Source organism: Podarcis pityusensis, assembly GCF_964106645.2.
Source record: "Podarcis pityusensis genome assembly, chromosome: 5".
Classification (NCBI taxonomy): Eukaryota; Metazoa; Chordata; class Lepidosauria; order Squamata; family Lacertidae; genus Podarcis; species Podarcis pityusensis.
This window is the reverse complement of record NC_138032.1, coordinates 92564317-92588135: the sequence shown is the minus strand read 5'-3', so window position 1 is coordinate 92588135 and position 23819 is coordinate 92564317. Positions and strand designations below refer to the sequence as shown.

At 41.8% G+C, this 23819-nt stretch overlaps 2 protein-coding genes across 2 annotated transcripts in view; one reads left to right on the top strand and one right to left on the bottom strand.

Annotated features, from left to right (window-relative positions):
• Positions 1-23819, top strand: part of GTF2F2 (general transcription factor IIF subunit 2) — a 68005-nt gene that overhangs the window by 7438 nt on the left and 36748 nt on the right. Inside the window, exons 3-5 of the mRNA XM_081005737.1 lie at positions 1206-1224; positions 2781-2925; positions 13413-13451. Coding sequence (XP_080861863.1) covers positions 1206-1224; positions 2781-2925; positions 13413-13451 — 203 coding nt within the window. The remainder of the gene's footprint in view (positions 1-1205; positions 1225-2780; positions 2926-13412; positions 13452-23819) is intronic.
• On the bottom strand, positions 18599-23052 carry KCTD4 (potassium channel tetramerization domain containing 4). Its single transcript, XM_081005717.1, has 2 exons — positions 19547-23052; positions 18599-19175 (listed from the first exon to the last, which is right to left on the bottom strand). The coding sequence occupies exon 1, from the start codon at positions 22856-22858 to the stop codon at positions 21878-21880; it is 981 nt and encodes a 326-aa protein (XP_080861843.1). The 5' UTR covers positions 22859-23052; the 3' UTR covers positions 18599-19175; positions 19547-21877.

Below are 23819 nucleotides of genomic sequence, written 5' to 3'. Positions count from 1 at the left end.
TCTCATTCCCTTGGATCCAAATGGGTTCTGTGTGAACTGAAATTCTGGGTGAACTTAAGTCCTCTTCTTGCTGCGACTTCTCTCACTGCATGTGAGAGTGCCCCAGTCATCAGGAGCAGATTTAGTGGGAGGGAGCAAGGCGATGCAAAGAGAATAGGAAAGCCAAAAAACCCCAGTTCTGTGGTGAAACTATGTTCTGCACATGGAACTGGAGCCCAAACCATCTATAGCAGGCACGTCCAACTCCCAAGAGACAGTGATTTACTCCTAGTATAAAAAAAACTGGCAGTGATCTACCCATTGTCACCGGAGAGCGGAGGAGGGTGGGTGGATTGCACAGAGTTTTTTAGCTTCCCCCCGTAACTTTTTGTACACAATAAGGATCCCGCGATCTACCACAATCAGCCGGGGATCTACCGGTAGATCACAATCTACTGGTTGGACATCCCTGATCTATAGCATTGAAATACATGTGTGCATATGTCCTACCTATTGCATCCTTAAGAGGCCTTTCGTCGTTTCCCTCCAGGCTTATTGCCTCTGCTGATGCCCTGATGTGGAGGGCTTTCAGTTCCTTAGCTGGGTACAGGCTCAGAGCGTGTGAATTCTGGCTGTCTCAGTTCGGGACTTGCTGGCTCCAGTGCTGCTGGTATCACAGAACTGGTTGGTTTCTCTTTGTTGGAGCGGAAACCTAGGCAGCAGAGGGAGGGGAGAGCCCTGAAAATACCACAATGATTCCCCAGTTATACAGTGGTGCCTCACAAGACGAAATTAATTCGTTCCGCGAGTTTTGTCTTCTTGCGATTTTTTTCGTCTTGCGAAGCACAGTGTCGGAAAAGTTTTGGAAAAGCTTCAAAAATCACCAAAGTCTTCAAAAACCTCAAAAAAGGCTATCACACCGCGTGCTATGAGTTGCTCCTCGAAGTCAAGTCGCAACTGTATTAATGGTGTTAAGAAAAAGGAAACAAACTTGCAAGACGTTTCCGTCTTGCGAAGCAAGCCCATAGGGAAAATCGTCTTGCGAAGCAGCTCAAAAAACCAAAACCCCTTTCGTTTTGCGAGTTTTCCGTCTTGCGAGGCATTCGTCTTGCGAGGTACCACTGTATAGCATTTGGATTCCTCAGGAGGGATTTGTTTTTATTCCTTGTACTCCAGTAGTCATAAGAAATAATTAAAATACTGTATCCTTTTGCTTTTTTCCATAGGAATCAAGGAAGAACAGAAGTAAGTAGATAAAATACAAGTATTATGAAAGTATAATTTGTATTGGAGTATATTGTAATAGGATAGGTGGGTTACATATTTTTATGTTCTGTGTTGTATTCCATCTAACAGTATAATCCTTTTCTGAGAAGGTACGTGTTATCTTTTCTGTTTCACACTTGTGAAACTTAAATATAATTGCTAAATAAACTAACATTTATTAATTCCCTTTAACAGAGCTTGTGTGAAAGCTAGAGATTGGGGTGCTTAACCCTTTTGTTTATTCCTTTTTCCCTCCTATAAAACGTATGCAAGACACTATTTTAATGTTTAAATAACAATAACTCTTACTTACTGTGTCCTTGCACTTGTTAGATTAAGTGCATATGTACAAGGCAAGCAGGTATTACTTATGTTACTAATGTATTACATAAATTTATCGCTAAGACTAAAACTCTTGCAGACTCTGACTAACTCTAAGGCAGACAGCAGCAGAACAGAACAGACCCCCTGCTCAGCTGCTCTAACAGCACAAAAAAACCGTTATTAAAGATTGTTATTAACTGACATAACTGTACTACCTTACACAGCTGTCTCAGGCACAAGGTATATGTCTTCACAAGATTCTTTCTTAGAATGTTGCAGTCCTTGTGAGTATTCACCCATTACATAGCATCTTGGATGCTCATGTCTCACTGTAAACCCTACACAAATCCAGAGTGGAGTCCCTAGGCATCTTGTACTTTTCCTTCTGGCAACTCCTGCAGCCAAGCTGGTGTCAAATGTAGTCCAAAGGAAAGCAAAGTAGTATATCAGCAAGACTGAGGGGGAGCTGGGGAAACCCAGCCAGATAGGTGGGTTTCTCCCGGTATGCCCCACGGAGGACCTTAAGGTCCATAAATAGCATCAGCCTAGTGGTCCCGGGCCCTAAGGAAGTTAGATTAGCTTCAACCAGAACCAGGGCCTTTTCAACACTGGCTCCGGCCTGGTGGAACGCTCTGCCTCATGAGACCAGGGCCCTGCAGGATCTGATTTCTTTCCGCAGGGCCTGTAAGACAGAGTTGTTCCACCTGGCCTTTGGCTTGGAGCCAATTTGATTCCCTCCCCCTCTTTCTTTTCCCTTTTTCCTTTCTCCTCCTGTGATGAGGCTGCATTTTAATATTTTAATGTTTCAATATTTTAATTGTTGTATTTTAATCTTGTTTTTAAGTTGTATTCATTCAACTTGTTTTTATTATTGCTTGTTAGCTGCCCTGAGCCCGGCCTTGGCTGGGGAGGGCGGGGTATAAATAAAAATTATTATTATTATTATTAATAATAATAATAAATTGTTGTTGTTGTTGTCTGGGCAGCCCAGGACTTCCATATATACAGGCTTGTGCCCTGGAGAGGTTATGTTGGTGCTGGTAATGCAGCAAAAACAATGCAGGAAGCAGGACTTTACTCCTGATGGCACACTCTTCCTTTGTCTCTCGAGACAGACTGATGCCAACAACATTGAACAATGATTTAATTCTCCAAAGCAGTCGATAATTCCTTTTCCATAAGAAATATTTATTGCAATGTTTGGTTTTCAGGTATCTTTCACTTTGAACGAAGATCTTGCCAACATTGATGATATTGGTGGGAAGCCAACTTCCATCAGTGCACCCAGAGAACACCCTTTTCTCTTACAAAGTGTTGGAGGACAGATGTTAACCGTGTTTACAGAGAGTTCACTGGGTAAGTTGGAGGAAAATTGATAGTTAACTAAAATTTTGCAAAATGAGAGGTGTTTGCTAAATTGAACTTCTACATCCAGATTTTTTTGAGATGGTTTCTTTGGTTTGGGCTTTTTCTGTTTTGATTCTTGTGGTGTAGCATAAACAATTAAAAGCGACCCCTGACTATTAGGTCCAGTCGTGGCCGACTCTGGGGTTGCGGCGCTCATCTCGCTTTCTGGCCGAGGGAGCCGGCGTACAGCTTCCGGGTCATGTGGCCAGCATGACTAAGCTGCTTCTGGCGAACCAGAGCAGCGCACGGAAACGCCGTTTCCCTTCCCGCCGGAGCGGTACCTATTTATCTACTTGCACTTTGACGTGCTTTCGAACTGCTAGATTGGCAGGAGAAGAGACCGAGCAACAGGAGCTCAGCCCATTGCGGGGATTCGAACCGCTGACCTTCTGATCAGCAAGTCCTAGGCTCTGTGGTTTAACACACAGCGCCACCCGCGTCCCAGCATAAACAATTAGTATGGAACAAAATGATGGCAGTTGCCAGAATTCTAAGATTTTAAACTCTGGATGTTTTTGTAGGCAGATTCTTTTGTATTAAAATGTCATAAGAACATAAGAAGAGCTGGCTGAATTAGGCAAATGGTCTATCCTAACCCATTATCCAGTTCTCATGGTGGCCCACCAGATCATAGAACTGTGGAGTTGAAAGGGATCCAGAGGGTCATGCAATGCAGGAATTTCAACTAAAGCTTCCATGGCAGAGGGCCATCCAACCTCTGCTAAAAGCCTCCAAGGATGGAGAGTCCACAACCTCCTGAGGGAGTCTTTTCTACTGTTGAACAGCTCTTACTGTCAGAAAGTTCTCCCTGATGTTTCCTCGGAATCTCTCTTCTTGTAACCTGAAGCCATTGGTTCGAATCCTACCCTCCAGAGCAGGAGAAATAGTCTTTCTCCATTAAAAAAGAAGAAGACGCTCCTTAAGCTTTTTGAAATTGGGCTTCCTAAAGTCCAGAGTACATGTCTGACTCCACTCAGCTTTCCCTTGCCTCTACATCCCAGGAGGACATGATCACTTCCCCCCAAATTTCCCAGTACTTCCACTTTGTTGATCAATTCTTCCCTGTTGGTGAGGACCAGGTCCAAGACAGATGATCCCCTTGTTGCTTCTTCCACTTTTTGGGAAGCAAAATGTGGGAGGCAATGGAGGAATTGGTTGGACCTTTTTCTGAAATCATTGGCTTGGAATGTAGCAAATGGGTTATCGGCATACTCATTCATGATTAGTAGCTTTGGATGGGAAGAGGTTAGGTCTAGTATGGACAGTGGGTGGAAGAATCGAACCCTGATGTTCGGTCACGTAAGTTATGAGAGGGAACCATATAAAATGTTTCTGTTTCATCAAAGCCTTTGGCGCCTAGTACCCCCTCCCATGTGTGGTGCCATTTGGCTATCAATTCCATTCATTTGATTCAAGGTAATATACAGTATATGTGGGGCTACCTTTTGAAAATGGTCTGGAAACTACAACGGTCCTGGAAAATGACAGCTAGATTGTTAATAGGGACCAGATGCTTTGGCCTTATTATTCTGATCCTTGCCTGCCTCTACAGACTTTGATTTGATTTATTTATATGGTTGATTTTAAATTTGACTGTTGTCTATTGTTCTCAGAGCTGGAATATCTCTTTAAAAGGGGGGTGCTGCTTAGTTGACTGGTAAATGTGAGCCCTAGTTATTTGACTTTGCTGAGCTATTTTTTGTTGTTGTTTGTGCATGAAATATAAACTACATTTTGTTCTGTAAACATCGCCATATGTACATAACTGGTTGCCATGCAACAGTGCAATTTGTGCTAAGCATTGTTTTGTCTTTCTTGCTGTCCCAGTTCTACGTCTCTTGCATATATTTCAATATTAATAGGCCACCATGAGCAAATTAGGTGTTTCTTTTCCCAAATATACACTTACTGTGTAACCTGGTGAACAATTACACACTATTTTAAATTAAGACTGGCATTTTTATCAGCCTAACAGCAGTAAAATGCTGCTGTAGAGTAAAAAAAAAGCAGACACAATGGTGGTTCATTGCTGCAGTTTTCAGATATGAGTAAAGTGACAGCTTGGTAGATCACATGTTTTGCATTTAAAGATTTCAGGTTCAGTTCTCAGACCTTTCAATTAAAGTAGTGTTTTAAGACTTCCAAATTTAGCACACCTGTTCCAAACTCATCTGCTTTCTATGGACCAGCCATCCAGGAACAGTTGTCTGTTCCATGGGAGAGATGTTTTCACAAAGCAATGTGTATTGTGTTTAAGAATCTGTGGATAAGAAGTAATCTCATGCTAGCGTTAGAAGAAAAATATAGCTCTATATCTCTCTCCCTCTAAACCCACATAATGGCATAAGCAGTAACTTTTACTGCTTTTGCCAGTGTCTTGTAGTGGTTAGAGTGTTGGACTAGGACCTTAAAGACCAGGGTTCAAGTCCCTACTCAGCCATGAAGCCTGTTTGGTGACCTTGTACTTACTCTCTCTCTGCCTAAGCTACTGCACAGTCGTTTGTGAGGATAAAATGGAGAGGAGAACCATGAATGCTACACTGAGTTTCTTGGATGTAATCTGGAATATACATGTAATAGTTCTTAATAATATTAAGTCCATGAAAGCGTATCATAATGAATTCATTATAAATAATCTTCAAGAGGCCACCAAACCTGTTGCTGTTTTTTGCTGCGGCAGAGTAACACAATTACCCCAATGGGAATTTGTTGTACTTGTTACAATGGCATTCTCATTTATTTGCATTTATGTTGCTGAATTCTATTACTGGCTTTTGATAAATGAACGCTTGAGTTTCTATTTATGCTGCCATTATAATGGTGTATGTTGAATTGCAGCCATACCTCGGGTTGAAGTTGCTTCAGGTTGAGTGTTTTCGGGTTGTGCTCTGTGGTGACCCGGAAGTAACGGAACATGTTACTTCCGGGTTTCGCTGCTCGTGCATGTGCAGACGCTCAAAATGACTTCATGCGCAGAAGCGGTGAATTGCAGCATGCGCAGATGCGGGTTGCGTTCTGCTCTGGATGCGAACGGGGCTCCGGAACGAATCCCGGTTTTTTGTTTTTTGTTTTATTAATATTTATTAAAGTTTCAAAAAAAATAAAATCACATTAATAAACAAGAAAATTTTTAACAAAAACAGAGAAAAATACACCATACAAAGTACAAAATACAAAATAGAAAAAAGTAAAAAAAGAAAAAAGAAAAAACAGTTAAAAATAATTCCGTCCTTTCATAACCTCTTTTACATTTACTTATTTCCCGGACTTCCTCATACCTCCCTCTTTTGTATTCCAATTCAGTTTGTAAGCCCAGCAATTTCTTTCCCTCCTTTTTAATTCCAATCCTAAATCTTAATATATTATTAGATTTTTACCTATTTAAACCAATTTTTCCATTTCTCTTAGCCTTTTTGGTCCTAATCCTTAATCTTGATATATTTATAGCTTTAAAACCTGTACAGCTAGAAGCCACTTAACTTCAATCCAACATCACTCTAACATTCCTTGATTTTGCAATGTTTCTGTAAATAATCTTTAAATTTCTTCCAATCTTCTTCCACCGACTCTTCTCCCTGGTCACGGATTCTGCCAGTCATTTCCGCCAATTCCATATAGTCCATCATTTTCATCTGCCATTCCTCCAGTGTGGGTAGCTCTTGTGTCTTCCAATACTTTGCGATAAGTATTCTTGCTGCTGTTGTAGTGTACATAAAGAAAGTTCTGTCCTTCTTTAACACCGATTGGTCGACTATGCCCAGGAGAAAGGCCTCTGGTTTCTTCAAGAAGGTATATTTAAATACCTTTTTTAATTCATTATAAATCATCTCCCAGAAAACCTTAATCCTTGGGCACATCCACCAAAGGTGGAAGAATGTACCTTCAGTTTCTTTACATTTCCAACATTTATTATTGGGCAAATGGTAGATTTTTGCAAGCTTGACTAGGGTTATGTACCACCTGTATATCATTTTCATAATATTCTCTCTTAGGGCATTACATGCCGTAAACTTCATACCTGTGGTCCATAACTGTTCCCAGTCAGCAAACATAATATTATGTCCAACATCTTGTGCCCATTTAATCATAGCAGATTTCACCGCTTCATCCTGAGTATTCCATTTCAGCAGCAAGTTATACATTCTTGACAAATTCTTAGTTTTGGGTTCTAACAGTTCTGTTTCTAATTTTGATTTTTCCACCTGGAAGCCAATTTTCTTGTCCAAATTGTATGCCTCCATTATCTGATAATAATGAAGCCAGTCTCGCACTTTATTTTTTAGTTTTTCAAAACTCTGCAGTTTCAATCTATCTCCATCTTGTTCTAAAATTTCCCAATATTTCGGCCATTTGACCTCCATATTGAGCTTTTTCAAGGCTTTTGCTTCCATCGGTGACAGCCACCTTGGGGTTTTATTTTCCAATAAGTCCTTATATCTTATCCAAACATTAAACAAAGCTTTCCTGACAATATGATTTTTAAATGCTTTATGTGCTTTGACCTTATCATACCACAGATATGCATGCCATCCAAATACATTGTTAAAACCTTCTAGATCCAAAATGTCAGTGTTTTCAAGAAGCAGCCATTCTTTCAACCAGCAAAAAGCTGCTGATTCATAATAAAGTTTAAGGTCTGGCAGGGCAAATCCACCTCTTTCCTTTGCATCTGTTAGTATTTTAAATTTTATTCTGGGCTTCTTGCCCTGCCAGACAAATCTAGAAATATCTCTCTGCCACCTCTTGAAACAGTCCATTTTGTGCACAATTTGCAATGTTTGAAACAAAAACAACATTCTAGGCAATACATTCATTTTTACCGCAGCAATACGGCCCAGCAGTGAAAGCTTCAAATTTGACCAGATTTCTAAATCTTTTTTCACTTCAGCCCAACATTTTTCATAGTTATCTTTGAATAAATTCCCATTTTTTGCTGTCATGTTAATCCCCAGGTATTTAACTTTCTTAACCACTGTTAAACCTGTCACATTCTGAAACCTCTCTCTCTCCATTGGTGTTAGATTTTTCTCTAAAACCTTAGTTTTTAACTTATTCAATTTAAATCCTGCAACCTGACCAAATTCTTGAATCAGTTCTAAAACCCTTTTGGTACTAGATTCTGGCTCCTGTAACGTCAATACTAAATCATCTGCAAATGCTCTCAATTTGTACTGTTTAGCTCCGACCTGTATACCTTTAACCAACTGGTCCCTTCTAATCATGTTCAGCAAAACCTCCAGGACCGAAATAAAAAGTAGTGGGGAAATTGGGCAACCTTGTCGTGTCCCTTTTTCTATCTTAAGTTCTTCCGTCACCACATTATTTACAATTAATTTAGCCTTTTGTTCTGAATAAATTGCACTTATACCATTTTCAAAGCCTTGGCCTACCCCCATACCCTGTAGGTTCTTCTTCATAAAACTCCAAGAAATGTTGTCAAAAGCTTTCTCCGCGTCCACAAATCGGAACGAATCCCGTTTGTATCCAGAGGTGCCACCGTATTAGGAATTGGCATTGATTATTGAAATAGTATGTTCATTTGATTATAACAATTTTTACTGTAATAGAATATTGCTTTGACTTGTATCTGGTATGAACCCACTTTGGGTCCAGAAATGGCACATTCTTCCCCTCCCCTTTCAGGTCCAGAAATGGCACATTCTTCCCCTCCCCTTTCAGATCCACTGTCCTCCTGGAAGCCCAACCCACAAATCTTTGGTTCTCAAGTTACCTGGTCTTGGGTAGCGCGGGTAGGAAATGCCTCTGCCTGAGACCTTGGAAAGTCTCTGCCCATCAGAGTAGGGAATACAGTGGTACTAGTTATCTCCCGCTTGGACTACTGCAGTGCGCTCTGCGTGGGGCTACCGTTGAAGGTGACCCGGAAACTGCAATTAATCCAGAATGCGGCAGCTAGACTGGTGACTGGGAGTGGCCGCCGGGACCACATAACACCGGTCCTGAGAGATCTACATTGGCTCTCAGTACGTTTCCGAGCACAATTCAAAGTGTTGGGGCTGACCTTTAAAGCCCTAAACGTATACCTGAAGGAGCGTCTCCACCCGCATCGTTCAGCCCGGACACTGAGATCCAGCACCGAAGGCCTTCTGGCAGTTCCCTCATTGCGAGAAGTGAGGTTACAGGGAACCAGACAGAGGGCCTTCTCGGTAGTGGCGCCCGCCCTGTGGAACGCCCTCCCTTCAGATGTGAAGGAATTAAGCAGCTATCTTCTTTTTAAAAGACATCTGAAGGCAGCCCTTTTTAGGGAAGTTTTTAATATTTAATGCTGTATTTTTTTAACACTTGATTGGAAGCCGCCCAGAGTGGCTGGGGAAACTCAGCCAGATGGGTGGGGTATAAATAATAAATTATTATTATACCTTGGGTTAAGAATTTAATTCGTTCTTGAGGTTTGTTCTTAACCTGAAACTGTTCTTAACCTGAAGTACCACTTTAGCTAATGGGACCTCCCGCTGCCGTTGCGCCGCCAGAGCACAATTTCTGTTCTCATCCTGAAGCAAAGTTCTTAACCCGAGGTAATATTTCTGGGTTAGCGGAGTCTGTACCCTGAAGCGTATGTAACCTGAAGCGTATGTAACCCGAGGTACCACTGTACTGAATTAGATGAACTAAAGGCCTGACTTGGTCAAAGGCAGCTCCATGAGTTCTTATTTCATTTCCAAATTGGATGTGATTCCTGCTTTATTAGTAACCAGGAAGACATTTTGAGAATATATATGAATTTATATGTACAAAAATAGCAGAGCCACAACCCTTGAATACTTAAGCCATGCCTGCATCATTTTCCTTCTGTGCAAATTAATCTATTTTGTTTACGTGTGCTTGGTTTCCTTGCAATTTATAGGCTAGCCGGCGACTGAAGTTTTCTGATTTAACAGGGATTAAAAATAAAATAAAATACTATAGAATTTAAGAACAAAGAAGCAGAAGCAAGGGACATGATTTTGTGCTGCTGTATGGAGAGTTGGTACTGGAAGTTTTAGGTAACGAGTGAAATTTATAGCAATATGTTCCCACAATAAGGCAAGATGCAAATGAAGTGGTATTGGTGTCTAAACAGAGTTAAAATGCATGTTTTTTTCTTCAAGAATCTAAAATATGCCGGAAATGGAAAATATATTAAGTGGCCTTTCTTCAAGGATGGTAGGGTAACAAAATATTAATTCACCCTGCCTTTTCTTAACTAACTTTTAGAAGGGACCCATCATAGTTCAAGACTGGGAGCTGTGCCATCTGCTCTGTATACCTTTCACTTTTAGTCTGATAACATAAAAAACCAAGTATGTCCCTTCCCCTGCCCCCCATAATTCACACTGAAAAAAGTAGGATTTATTTGCTGCTTTTTATTTATACAGAAGATTGAAACTCGGGGTAAAAATAAAAAAAATCCTTCCAGTAGCACCTTTAAGACCAACTAAGTTAGTTCTTGGTATGAGCTTTCGTGTGCAAGCACACTTCTTCAGATACACTGAAACAGAAGTTGCCAGATCCTTCTATATAGTGAGAAGGTGGGGAGGGGTATTACTCAGAAGGGTGGTGGGAATGGGAGATTGGCAGATAGCTGAGATGAGCCTGCTGATGACTCTTAACGACTGTAATAGGTCTTACAGGAAAAGGCAAGGGGTGAGAAGGTGAGAAATGGCTTAGTCATGTATAATGGGATAAGAATCCAATGTCTTTGTTCAAACCAGGTCTCTCCATGGTTTTAAGTTTGGTAATGAGTTGTTTGATTGAAGCGTTCTCCTACTGGTTTCTCTGTTTCTGACATCAAGAATCACAAAACAGAGAAACCAGTAGGAGAACACTTCAATCTCCCAGGACATTCTATACAAGATCTCAAAGTAGCTGTTTTACTACAAAGGAATTTCAGAAATAGACTGGAAAGAGAAGCTGCTGAATTGCAACTCATTACCAAACTTAAAACCATGGAGAGACCTGGTTTGAACAAAGACATTGGATTCTTATCCCATTATACATGACTAAGCCATTTCTCACCTTCTCACCCCTTGCCTTTTCCTGTAAGACCTATTACAGTCGTTAAGAGTCGTCAGCAGGCTCATCTCAGCTATCTGCCAATCTCCCATTCCCACCACCCTTCTGAGTAATACCCCTCCCCACCTTCTCACTATATAGAAGGATCTGGCAACTTCTGTTTCAGTGTATCTGAAGAAGTGTGCTTGCACACGAAAGCTCATACCAAGAACTAACTTAGTTGGCCTTAAAGGTGCTACTGGAAGGATTTTTTTTATTTTGACTATGGCAGACCAACACGGCTACCTATCTGTAACTGAAACTCGGGGGTTTGGGATAGACTGAACACTTTGTGTTGAAGGAGAAAAATGCACTTTGGACATTCTCTGAGGCCATTCCTGCATGTTAGGAGTGAGTTCTGGCCCCCGATTAAGGTTGCAAACCCGTGTGCATTCGGGAGTAAGTCCCATTGAATTCAGTGTGATTTGCTTCCGACTAAACATGCAAACAGTTGCCCTGCCAGTCCCAGTTGGTGATCATATCAGATGTTGCCAGGGGGCAAGCAGGTGTGGGGGACTCCCTGGCCCTGAATGGGGTAACTGTGCCCCTGAAAGACCAGGTGCGCAGCCTGGGAGTCAATTTGGACTCACGTCGAGGCGCAGCTCAATTCTGTATCCAGGGCAGTTGTCTACCAGCTCCATCTGGTACGTAGGCTGAGACCCTACCTGCCCGCAGACTGTCTTGCCAGAGTGGTGCATGCTCTGGTTATTTCCCTCTTGGACTACTGCAATGTGCTCTACGTGGGGCTACCTTTGAAGGTGACCCAGAAAATACAGTGGTACCTCGGGTTAAGTACTTAATTCGTTCCGGAGGTCCGTTCTTAACCTGAAACTGTTCTTAACCTGAAGCACCACTTTAGCTAATGGGGCCTCCTGCTGCTGCCGCGCCGCCGGAGCACGATTTCTGTTCTCATCCTGAAGCAAAGTTTTTAACCTGAAGCACTATTTCTGGGTTAGCGGAGTGTGTAACCTGAAGTGTATGTAACCTGAGGTACCACTGTACAACTAATCCAGAATGTGGCAGCCAGACTGGTGACTGGGAGTGGCCACAAAGACCATATAACACTGGTCCTGAAAGACCTACGATGGCTCCCAGTATGTTTCCGAGCACAATTCAAAGTGATGGTGCTGTCCTTTAAAGCCCTAAACGGCCTCAGCTGTAATGGTTCTAGGGGTTGCTCGTGCATAAGCCGGTGCAAACACCTGGCTGGATTGCCTGAGTGAACCTTTTCTGTCCGGACAGCCACTCACCCGTGGCTGTCTCAATCGCTGGCAGAATCCGTCAGTGGGCGTTTCTTAAACTTCTTCCAGCAAAGAAGCTCTTTGACGCCTAGTCTCCTCCTCCTTTTTCTGTGCAAAAGCCTTCTGCGCAAGGAGGGCGTAGGCAGCGGAGGAGCTCTACTCTCCCCGCTGGTCCCCGGCAAGGAGTCATGGGACCGCCTCGCTGCTTCCCCCATCTGCCCCCACTGGTGCTACGCTGATTCTCTTCCCCAGAAGATGGGCTGCCTCTCCCAATCCCGGGACGCTCTCCGGAATCCCTCTAGATTTTGCTCTCTCCCTCCGGCACTGATGGCAGTCCCCTGACATCCGCCTTTACCGGAAGGAGCGTCTTCACCCCAACGTTCAAGCGCCCTGTATACCTCAGCCTGGACACTGAGGTCCAGCGCCCAGGTCCTTCTGGCGATTCCCTCACTGCAAGAAGTGAGGTTACAGGGAACCAGGCAGAGGGCCTTCTCGGTAGTGGCACCTGCCCTGTGGAACGCCCTCCCATCAGATGTCAATGAGAAGAACGACCATATGACATTTAGAAGACATCTGAAGGCATCCCTGTTCAGGGAAGTTTTTAATGTTTGAAGTTTTATTCTGTTTTTAATGTTCTGTTGGGACCCACCCAGAGTGGCTGGGGAAACCCAACCAGTTGGACGGGGTATAAATACTACTACTACTACTACTACTACTACACAAAATTTTACATTTGAGAATCAGTTTTCTGGCATGGTTGGACTTTGGCAAGTTATCTCTTAGAGCCTAACTCTGTGTGATGCTAAATTCGCATGTAACGTTGCATGTATTTTCACTCTTAATCATGGGGCTGTTAGCGTTAAAATGGGGGAAAGTGGTGCCACCTCCACTACACACCTCATAATTCAGGCTGGGTGCTGATTCTCCTGCTCTAAACCCCAATTTTATAGCTTGAGTGGGACAGATGGTTCTAGAAAGAGGCGTGAAAGAGCTTCAAACAGTAGATCATGATTGACTGAAAAGCCTTATGTTGTTCAGGATTGGACTACAGGGAGTTTATAGCATTCCATAAGGTTGGGTTACAAATAGGAACACTCTTAATATTGAATTGTAAAGTCCTAAACCTTATTTTATTGTCATTTGCAGAAAGTCAGACAGATGAAAAACCTGAAATCAGCAACAGTGGTAAGTGTTGACTGCAATAACTTGTTTACGGAGATAATAAAAAACAACTCTAACTGATTCATTGCTACAAATTCCTTGAGCTCACCCCACCGCAGGGATTCGAACTGCCGACCATGCGATCGGCAAGCCCTAGACGCTGAGGTTTTACCCACAGCGCCACCCGCGTCCCACCAATTATCTTAGTCTGGTATTTAACAAAAGCCTCCAGGAAGACCCAAGTTCGAAAGCTTGGAAGGCTGTTCCATGCAGTCACAGCCACAGAACAGTTTGCTGATCTCCCAGTACAGGCATGACCACTACCCAGTCCTCCTTAAAAATTATCTCATTTCAATGACAAAGACTTGGACTCAGCGGTTAAAAGAACTTAAACTGAGGCTGCCATACAGTGAAAATACCCGGACACAATTGTGTTGCAGGAATCTCATCGACACAAATCCTCCAAGTCACCTTTACCTAAGGGTTGATGGCTCAGTGAGCAACTGTGCACACCTGCCTCTTCAAAACCAGGGATGGGGCTACCCTCTTCACTAAGCAATGGCCATTTCAGATGGGAAAATCTAGCAGACCTAGATGGAAGGTTTCTTTTTGTAATTCTGGCTTGCATAGGTACAGGTAAAGGGACCCCTGACCATTAGGTCCAGTCGTGGCCGACTCTGGGGTTGTGGCGCTCATCTCGCTTTACTGGCTGGTCATGTGGCCAGCATGACTAAGCCGCTTCTGGCGAACCAGAGCAGCGCACGGAAACACCGTTTACCTTCCCGCCAGAGCGGTACCTATTTATCTACTTGCACTTTGACGTGCTTATGAACTGCTAGGTTGGCAGGAGCAGGGACCGAGCAACAGGAGCTCACCCCGTCACAGGGATTCGAACTGCCGACCTTCTGATCGGCAAGTCCTAGGCTCTGTGGCTTAACCCACAGCGCCACCCGCGTCCCTTCTGGCTTGCATATATGCACCAAATTCCAGCCAACATGCTTTTCTTAAGGACACTTTGCAAAATACTGAATGCCTTCAAACAAGGCTCAGTTATAATTGGAGGTGACATTAACTGCTGCCCTAATGACTTCATAGATCGCAGCTCTTCCTGTTCTTTAAGAAGCAGCCAAGATAATCCGTCTAATTGCCTACTGGGGCCTAACAGACACTTGGAGACATTTACCATATTTTCCCGTCTATAAGACACCCCCTATTTTTGGGGACTCAGATTTAGGAAAATGGGGGGAGATGTATTTGTGTATAAGACGCCCCCTAATTTTTGACATTATTTTTAAGGGGAAAAACATAGTCTTATACACGGAAAATTACAGTAAATCCCCCAGCACATGAATTCTCTTCTGATCCAGGTTCTCTCCCCTATACTGGAAAGGCTGTGGAGAGATAGGCTCATATTGTCATGCATGGTGGTATTGCATGTTGGTATACTCCTTTTGGGAAAAGGTGTTTTATGTTATTTCCAAAATTATGCAACGACTCCTCCCACCAAATTCAGCTCTTGCCTTCTTATCATTAGACCCAAATTTAACAATAACCTTAAATGCAGATATTTAATATTTTATCTGTTATCTTTATTTTATTTTATTTTTTAACATTACAAACATCCATTTAAACAAAATAACACTGATACAAACTTGGGGTTCTCCCCCTCCCACCCCGGTTTTCAAAATGTACATTTTTTTCTTTACCACATTTGATTACATTTATCTATGTTTAATCCTTTTTTTTTTTTAGTCTTTTGGTTTTTGCAAATTACAAGTGTTATAAAAACCCTGCTAACATCTTTAAGTGTTTACAGTGTTCTTTAATATAGTCTATGTATTTTTTCTATTCTGTATTAAATTTGTTGTCCTCTTCCAGTCATCTTTGCCATTTCAGCGTATTCCATTGTCTTCATAATCCGCTCTTCTTTAGTTGGTGTTTTCTCTTCCTTCCATGCCTGGGCATAAAGCATTCTCGCAGCTGTTGTCATATACATAAACAGTCTTTTCATATCCTTTGGTAATTCTTCTTCTATTATATCTATTTAAAAGGCTTCTGGTTTTTTAACAAAAGTTATCTTAAACATTTTTTTTCAATTCATTATATGTCATTTCCCAGAATGCCTTTACCTTTTTGAACATCTACCACATATGGTAGAACTTGCCTTCTTTCTCTTTACACTTCCAGAATATGTTAGTATTATTTTTATACATTTTTGCTAGTCTTACCGGAGTCAAATACCATTTATACATCATTTTCATATAGTTCTCTTTTAACGTACCGCATGCTGTAAATTTCAAGTCCTCCTTCCACAGTCTTTCCCAATCTGCAAGTTGTATATTATACCCCACATCTTTTGCGCAATGAATTATTACTGATTTTACCTCTTCATCTTCAGTTTCCAATGTATTTTATCTGTTATCAGCAGCCCAATTAACAATAGCCCAATATTGGACACAGTCTGTAGAAATACCCATTGAAATCTGGTTGAATAATATTTGGAATGTGGCTCTGTTGCAATGCTTTACTTGCCACAGAAGGGTAATTAAAAGCAATTCAAGGATGGACACTTTTGGTGAAACTTGGCTTGTTTTTCCTTTATAAATGAGATGAAATATACTTTGATTCCACCCTCAACACAAGAATCTCTGTGGAGAGGCTTCTTGAGTTGATAATGCATAAATAAATGTATTGCTTGTGTACTATGTACTGCATAAGAAAGTGAATAAGAATGTACCACTGGACAGGTTACCGTAGTTACCGTATTTTCGCTCTATAAGACGCACCAGACAATAAGACACACCTAGTTTTTGGAGGAGGAGAACAAGGGGAAAAAAATTCTGAATCCCAGAAGCCAGAACAGCAAGAGGGATCTGGCTTCTGGGATAGCCTCTTGCTGTTCTGGCTTCTGGGATAGCTGCCGAAGCCTCTCCCGGGCAGCGGGATGAAGGCTCCCCCCTGCCCGGAAGAGGCTGCGCGCTCTGTCCCTTGCCCCACCTCCCGCAAAAGCCAGCCAAGAGCTGCGCGCTCTTTAAAGGGAGCGCGGCTCTTGCGGGCTTTTCTATGAGGTGGGAGAAGGACAGCCTGTCAGTGACGGGCTGCCCTTCTCCCTCCTCGGGGAAAAGCCTGCAAGAGCCGCGCTCCCTTTAAAGAGCATGCGGAGCATGTTTGCGGCTCTTGGGGGCTTTTCCCCGAGGAGGGAGAAGGGACTGACGGGCCGCATCAGACTGATGGGATGAAGGCACCCGCTGCCCTGCGGAGGCTTCGTGCGGCGAAGCCAGAAGCCAGAACAGCGAGAAGGAGCGCTGCACAGAGCTCCTTCTCCCTGTTCTGGCTTCTGGCTTAGCCGCGCAGCCTGCATTCGCTCCATAAGATGCACACACATTTTCCCTTACTTTTTAGGAGGCAAAAAGTGCGTCTTATACACCGAAAAATACGGTATATGTTGTTGTATTTAAATGAAAAAGAAATGGAAAAAATGGAAGCGAAAGCTTTTGATCTCTTCACTTTCACACTGGGAAAGGAGAGGAGAGCAGGAGACCATGAGCCCAAGACTCATTCCCATTGTTACAACCCATAGTTTCTCATGTTGCCAAAAGAGCTCCTACTATGATCCTAGCTTCTTCCATGATGCTATGGCATGAGAAGCTAAGCCTCAGGTATATCAGTTCAATTCTGAGAATGCTTGCCTTCTAATATAATGACTTAATAGCAAGCTTCAGTCATTGTCTTAATGCTCTGCAGTTACTTAAAAAACTAATCACACAGTCATGGTAACTGATGGTTTAGTGCAAACTTGTTCGGAGAAAATGTTTGATGTGACACTTTGTGAGCAATAGCCTCCTCCATATTTTATGGTTACAGAGTTGTATTTTTGACAGCATGGGACGCAGAGCCATTTCTGATTTGTTAGGGCAGTTAATGAGGCTGCCCGCTGCCAGATATCCTATTCTTTAAGCACTGGATTTAAAAATCAAAGGAAATCTTTGCTTTATCTACCAATCTGGTATGTATTTTCTTAATGCAAAACCTGGGGCAACTCAAATAGAATAGCTTCATGTGGCTTCATCCCATTTAGATATCATATTCATGAAAGTGGTTGGTGGCTATCAATGGAAGTTGTCAGGCTCACACTGTTTCTAGCCCAACCCAGACATAAGAGATATCCAAAAAGGCCAGGTCTGTATGAAATGTGGGCTGGTGCCGCTCCTTAATTGAAAGGTCAGTTATGAGCTGCTGAAAGAATCCCAAGAACCCCGTGCTTCACTTTTTAGAAATTCTTTTGGACCTTATTGGAACAATGTAATGACCAAAAGTATTAGCGGATTAGAAACAAATAGGAAAGATCAAGCTAATGTTGTAAAAATATTTATAAGAAGCCTTTAATCCTTTAAAGTGTGGGCATAATCCAAGGTCTAGCACGTTTAGAGGTAAGTAAACATGAAGCTGTGCCCTTGGGATTTGTGTGTCAGAGAGCCATGTACGCATCACACTTTCCTGTGCCATCTGATGTAGTCCTGCATCTATCTTTTGAGAATCATAGTTCCCATTGGAATCCAATTCTGCTGTCTGGCAATAATCCCAGAAACTGTTCTGTTCCTACTAGAACAGGCAATGGGCTGCATATGGCCCTGGGGCTTTAATGGATGGAAACAAAAAGCTGAAGTTTCAGTTATTTAGGAGTAGAAATACTTGTCTTGAGAGCACCCTGGCTACCTGCAAAATATATAAATCTGGATCAGTCTTGGGAACGTGTCCTTCCTTCCTTCATGTCCCCCTTCCTTCCTTTTTCGACTTTAACCGTGGCAAAAAATATAACATTGAACCCTACAGTTAAGAGTAGCACAACATTTGAAGGAATTTGCACTGGATATGTAGAGGGGGAGTAAACTTTCTTGATGCTGGCTTCTGAATTTACAAGCATAGCTTGTGGGAAGCCAGTATTGCACCTCTACTAGATTTCATTCCTCGATCCCTGACAATTTTCTCCCATGCTCAAAATCTTTCTCAGTCCTCTAATATGGTGGTTCCCAACTTTATGAGTATGAATACCACCTTTTAAGAAATGTGGACCCCCTCCCCCACATTCTAATTGTTGTGATTTTAGGCTCTGTTAATTGAGGAAATACATAATGACAAAAAACTTATAATAAAATGTGCCAAAATCAAAGAAAGCAGGAAAAAAGCATTTATTTCCCCATCATACTCATCAACTAACAATCCAAGGATTAATTACAAAAGGTATTAAATATAAATTTAATCATAAATATAAATCTGTTTGACCCCAATGTACCCACTGATTAACCCAATTTATTCAAAAGGTATGAAATACCATTTTTATTTATAATTATAAATTTATTCATTTATTTATCCAGTATAGTGGTCAGCAATCCCAAGTAATCAATCATACCAAACTAAATACTAATTTCCCCCCCAGTGAACTCAATTGAAACAATCCCCGAAAGGATGAAAAGGAGAACTTGCATTGCCACTAATATAATATGTTCCTTTGTGTCAAATCAGAGCTATCAATTGTACACTTCAATGAATCCCTGTCACTGTGAATAAAGCTACACGACACAGTTAATTTGATTCTATTTTATTTTATTTATACTTAACATTTTATTCATTTTTGTTTTTTTTATAAGCCAGTTGGCATGAGGAGCAAATGCAACTCAGAACAGCAGACAGCCCAAATGAACTAAGCCTTCAAACAAGCCAGCCCCCACCCCAGTAATTAGGCATCTCCTATCCCTGGAATGGGGAGGCGGGTGGTGCTGTGGCCTAAACCACTGAGCCTAGGGCTTGCTGATCAGAAGGTCGGTGGTTCGAATCCCTGCGACGGGGTGAGCTCCCGTTGCTCGGTCGCAGCTCCTGCCCACCTAGCAGTTCGAAAGCACGTCAACGTGCAAGTAGATAAATAGGTACCGCTCCGGCGGGAAGGTGAACGGCGTTTCTGTGTGCTGCTCTGGTTCGCCAGAAGCGGCTTAGTCATGCTGGCCACATGACCCAGAAGCTGTCTGCGGACAAACGCCGGCTCCCTCGGCCGATAGAGTGAGATGAGCGCCGCAACCCCAGAGTCGTCCGCGACTGGACCTAACGGTCAGGGGTACCTTTACCTACCCCTGGAATGTATCCCAATAAAGCAACAAAAGGAACCCCTAATATCGCCAAAACTAATGAACGTGAATATAGTCAGTAGTTAAGAGGCAAACCCCCCACTTACGGTCCATACCATAACCACTAAAATCAAATTGAAGACTTTCATTCTGTCTCCTACCAGAAAGCCCTCTGTATAGGGCAATGTAAAGGCCAGAAACCCCTAGTGCAACACGCTTCTTCAGGCAAAGCAGCAAGGAGAGGAAGCAGTGCTAGAAACCACTGCATTCCTGTGCTTTCCCCCCAGGTTCTTCCAGGTGCATCTCATACCAGGCACCAACCAAGGAAAGCGAGGAAGGCACAGGCCACACCCACAACAATAACCAGTGCTTTTCAGCAACCGCAAGCCCCCCAGTGTTCATGCAGGGCTCCTAGAGATGCTGCTATTGAAGAGGCAGAGGGAATCAGTCAAGTGCTAGCTGGAGGATCATTACTTGTGGACCCCTTGGGATAACTCCGTGGGCCCTCAGGGGTCCATGACCCACAAGTTAGGAACTACTTCTCTAATGTCTCTGTCAAACTAAATCCAGAAAATAGGGGGCGGGGGGCAAGAGAGACCTAATGCACATATACAGGCAAACCTGTACAGACTTCCCCATCTTTCTGATCTTTAGCAAATCGCCTCTTTCTCCATTGTATCACAAGTGGTGTTTTTTTTAAAAAATATTCTGGGGGTTTAAGAAGCCTTTTGTGATTTGTGCTGGCAGCTGATGATTGGTAAAGTGAGGACAGAGCCCTGTTTTGCGGACTGATAGCTGTTCCTCTGGAACAGGGTCCCAATCACTGCATACCAACCTGGGACCACATCCATTTGATGTTCTGCAAAGCACCCACTATATCTATTTTGTGATTCCAAACACATGAAAAGTGGTTGTAGTGTCCTTATTTTGGGACATACGCTTCAGAAGCATTGGCAGGTTATAAGAGCTGATATTTCTATATCCTTGTTGGTAAATGAAAACTTTACTATTGACAATCTGGTATGTTGCACCTCTCTTTTGATCAGAGACTGAGCTACAAGTTGGAAAGTCCCCAGTATGAACCTCTCCTCTTGCATACACTTGCTTGCTTAGCTTTTAGAGAAACCATTATTTCTCATACTCTGCTCATACTCTCACACTATATACTCTGTATACTATGGCATACTTTGATTATTTGGAAGTATTGCAGCAAGTTAATGTACGTGTAGAGCTTTGAAAAGGCCTCTACAAATACTAAGTAGCTCTTAGTGTTAAACTTGCTGGAAATCAAAATTCTGTGTGACATCACCGGGTTCTATATGTCATTTTCTCACTCGTAGAAGTGCAAAAAACCTCTAGACATAATTGTCATCATCATCTTATTTTGTTCAAAGATTTGTCATGATATAGTTAAAGTACAGCTCATTGTTTTAGTCAAGATGGGCATAACTAACGCTTGTAGTTATAGTTCAGAATTTAAAATTTGTAGAGCATCTGCCAACATTTCTTTCCTCCTCTAGCCAGAACATGTTTTCTACCAAACCACTGCAATGTTGATATGTTGATTTAAGTTTTCATGCTGATAATATGGAAGACCTGCAATACAGGATCCTAAAAAGCAAGCCTTTGTGGAAATGAAGTTTGAATATTTTTTTTAGTTCAATAGCTATGTCAAATTAGTAAGCAAGATAGAAACAGCGTAATTGCATTTTACTCATCACTTACATCGCAAAGTATATAATCTTTACAACAAACAACAAAACTGGGTTCCTTTATATAAATCATATTTTCGAAGTACAAGATAAAATCTCCTGTATAGCTTTTTGAAATGGAGTGGGCATGTTTATATATCTTCTGTAATTATTCAGTATGGCTTGCATTTAAACCAGCAAGTAAAAACTGAAACTTAATTGGTATCTGAAAACCAGGATGTATTTAGTTAGAAAACTGTGTATGTTGAAAAGAAAACACTTTTATCATTCTTGAGTGAAATAAGATGTACTGCATATTAGCCACAAAAGCACATACTAATATTTTAGCTAGATTCTGTGGTAAAGAGACAGGAGAGAGGAGACAGAGATGTAAATTGCTTCAGCATTCAGTCTGATTTTTAAAATCATGTTTAGTAAGTATCTCTTTTATTAATAAATTTAGGCACAAAGAACTCATAGATGGATGTTACAGTTTACATACCATTAGCTCACATTTATTCATTAGCAGCAGTGCTCTGTGGTGTACAGAGTTGAATAAATCATTTTGCGATGTCTTGAAGTTTAATTAGATTTACAGGCTGCATGCTTGTGGCCTTTTGTCTATTGAGAGAAGAAGTAATTACTTGATAAAATGAAGTGCATCACTGTGAACAATTGACCCTTTGGAACAGTCCAGGCTGGTCAGCAACCTAAATCCACATTTCAGTGCCATCATTATAGCTTCAAACTTAAGAGTTTCCAAGGTGCACACGAAAGTATTGTCTTCTTTCAAAACAAGCCGAGTCCCATTTTCTGACTTTATGAAGTATTTGAACTGGATAATGTTGGAAGAGATTGAAAACTCTTCTGGAAAGCCATCCAGCCTGCTTTTGGAAACCAAAACAATGCGTGATTTTATTTTTGTTATGAAATCAGGAGCATTGCAAAAAATCCGAAGGCCCTGCGAACGGTCGTGGCTGTCTGTTATCTCCAGAAAGGTAGTCTCCCTGGCTGCGAGCTGCTCCTTTTCCCACCTTAATTTCACTGCATCAGCTAACACTTTAAGCTGAAAAAAATCTGCCTCTCGTGCCAGAAGATGGTTTTCTTTAAATCCCTCTGGTAGAAGCAATTCTCCATTCCGTAGGAAGTTCAGAACGTGCCTAAAGAGCAGCCCATCCCTGTCTATAAAATAATGGCCATCTGCATCAGACGGACAGAGAACCTTTCCACTGACAACTCTTTCCAAAAAAGAGTCTGGATACTTGGTTAGTGTTTGCTTTTGCGTAACGTACAGATATCCACCAACGTTGAGAGTAATTGGAGACATTTTACAATTCTTGCCTTGATCGGTGCCTTCCGAGTCGTTGCATTTTTTGTTGCTCTCCATTTCACGCCTGTTTTGTGCTCCGTTCTTTAAGACGGCTTTCTTGCTTTGTCCTCCTTTTGCTTTGTATGGAGATTTCGTCAAGAAGGCACCTTTATTCAGCTCTAGAACAATGATAGAATGGGAGTGCTGGAAGCATTGCGTGAGCTTGTCAGCAACAGCCTTGCAGTAGGTGGCGTAGAAGCTATATGTATGCAGTGTGATACTGGGAGTATGACTGGAAGATGCAATTTGCATTTAACCGTATAAGGGCAAGAGGATGGCAGGGGAGAAAGGCGTCTTAGTTATTTTTCCTCTTGAAGACTCTGAAGTTTAAATGATTAAGAAGTGTCTTTTGTTTATGCAGAAAGAAATTAGCTGTTTGCCTGCATCTTGGTATTAAGTTGAAATATAGTATATTGAAAATTATGAAATGGTGGAGGAATCCTAGCTATTTGTTGTAAAATACTTTTCAAAAAGGGTTACCAAACAGTAACCTCAAAAACCTTTAATATTTATGTTTTTCAACCATTTTTTAAGCTTTTTGTCGTCCTGTTGCATTTTGCTTGTGCACCTTGCTCTGAAACGCAACTGTTGATAATATTGTCATAAAATTAAATGTAGTGTTAAAAAAACAGTGTTTTATATAAAATGGATTTCTAGGGCGAACCTGCTTTTTAACCATATAAAGCAGTCTGGGATCCCCCCCCCCCCTTTTCAATAGAAAATAATTTTATTGGCAAAAATATTGCTAGTAGAGATGACTTAATTCGTTTGAATTTATATGGCTATATTTGACAGATCAGTTCAGTTTCTGGTTCAAATGGCACTGCTGTTGCAATGTGAAAGAAAGCTGGTAGGTTTGTCACAAATCTTTGTATATACCATACAATATTACAGCTTAGCAACACTTCAGCGATGAGAAAATGACCACAACATGGCATTGGAAAAGCAGCCCTGTTTCTTCTTGTAGCAGCCATGGCTTTCAGGCTCAGATCTTAAACAACCGATTCTCCCTTTGCAAATATTTGCAACAAGGTAGATGACAAGGAAAGCTGTGCAAGTATGGATGTCTACTTCCTTCGTGTAAGAAAGGTTGGGTCTGTAGCTTTGTATTCCACAGCAAGGGGGGGGGGAATTAACTCTTTCAACATCATCTACTTGCTATTTGCTGTGGCATAGCTACAGCATTAAGGAAGATTTCTATAGCCAAGAATCA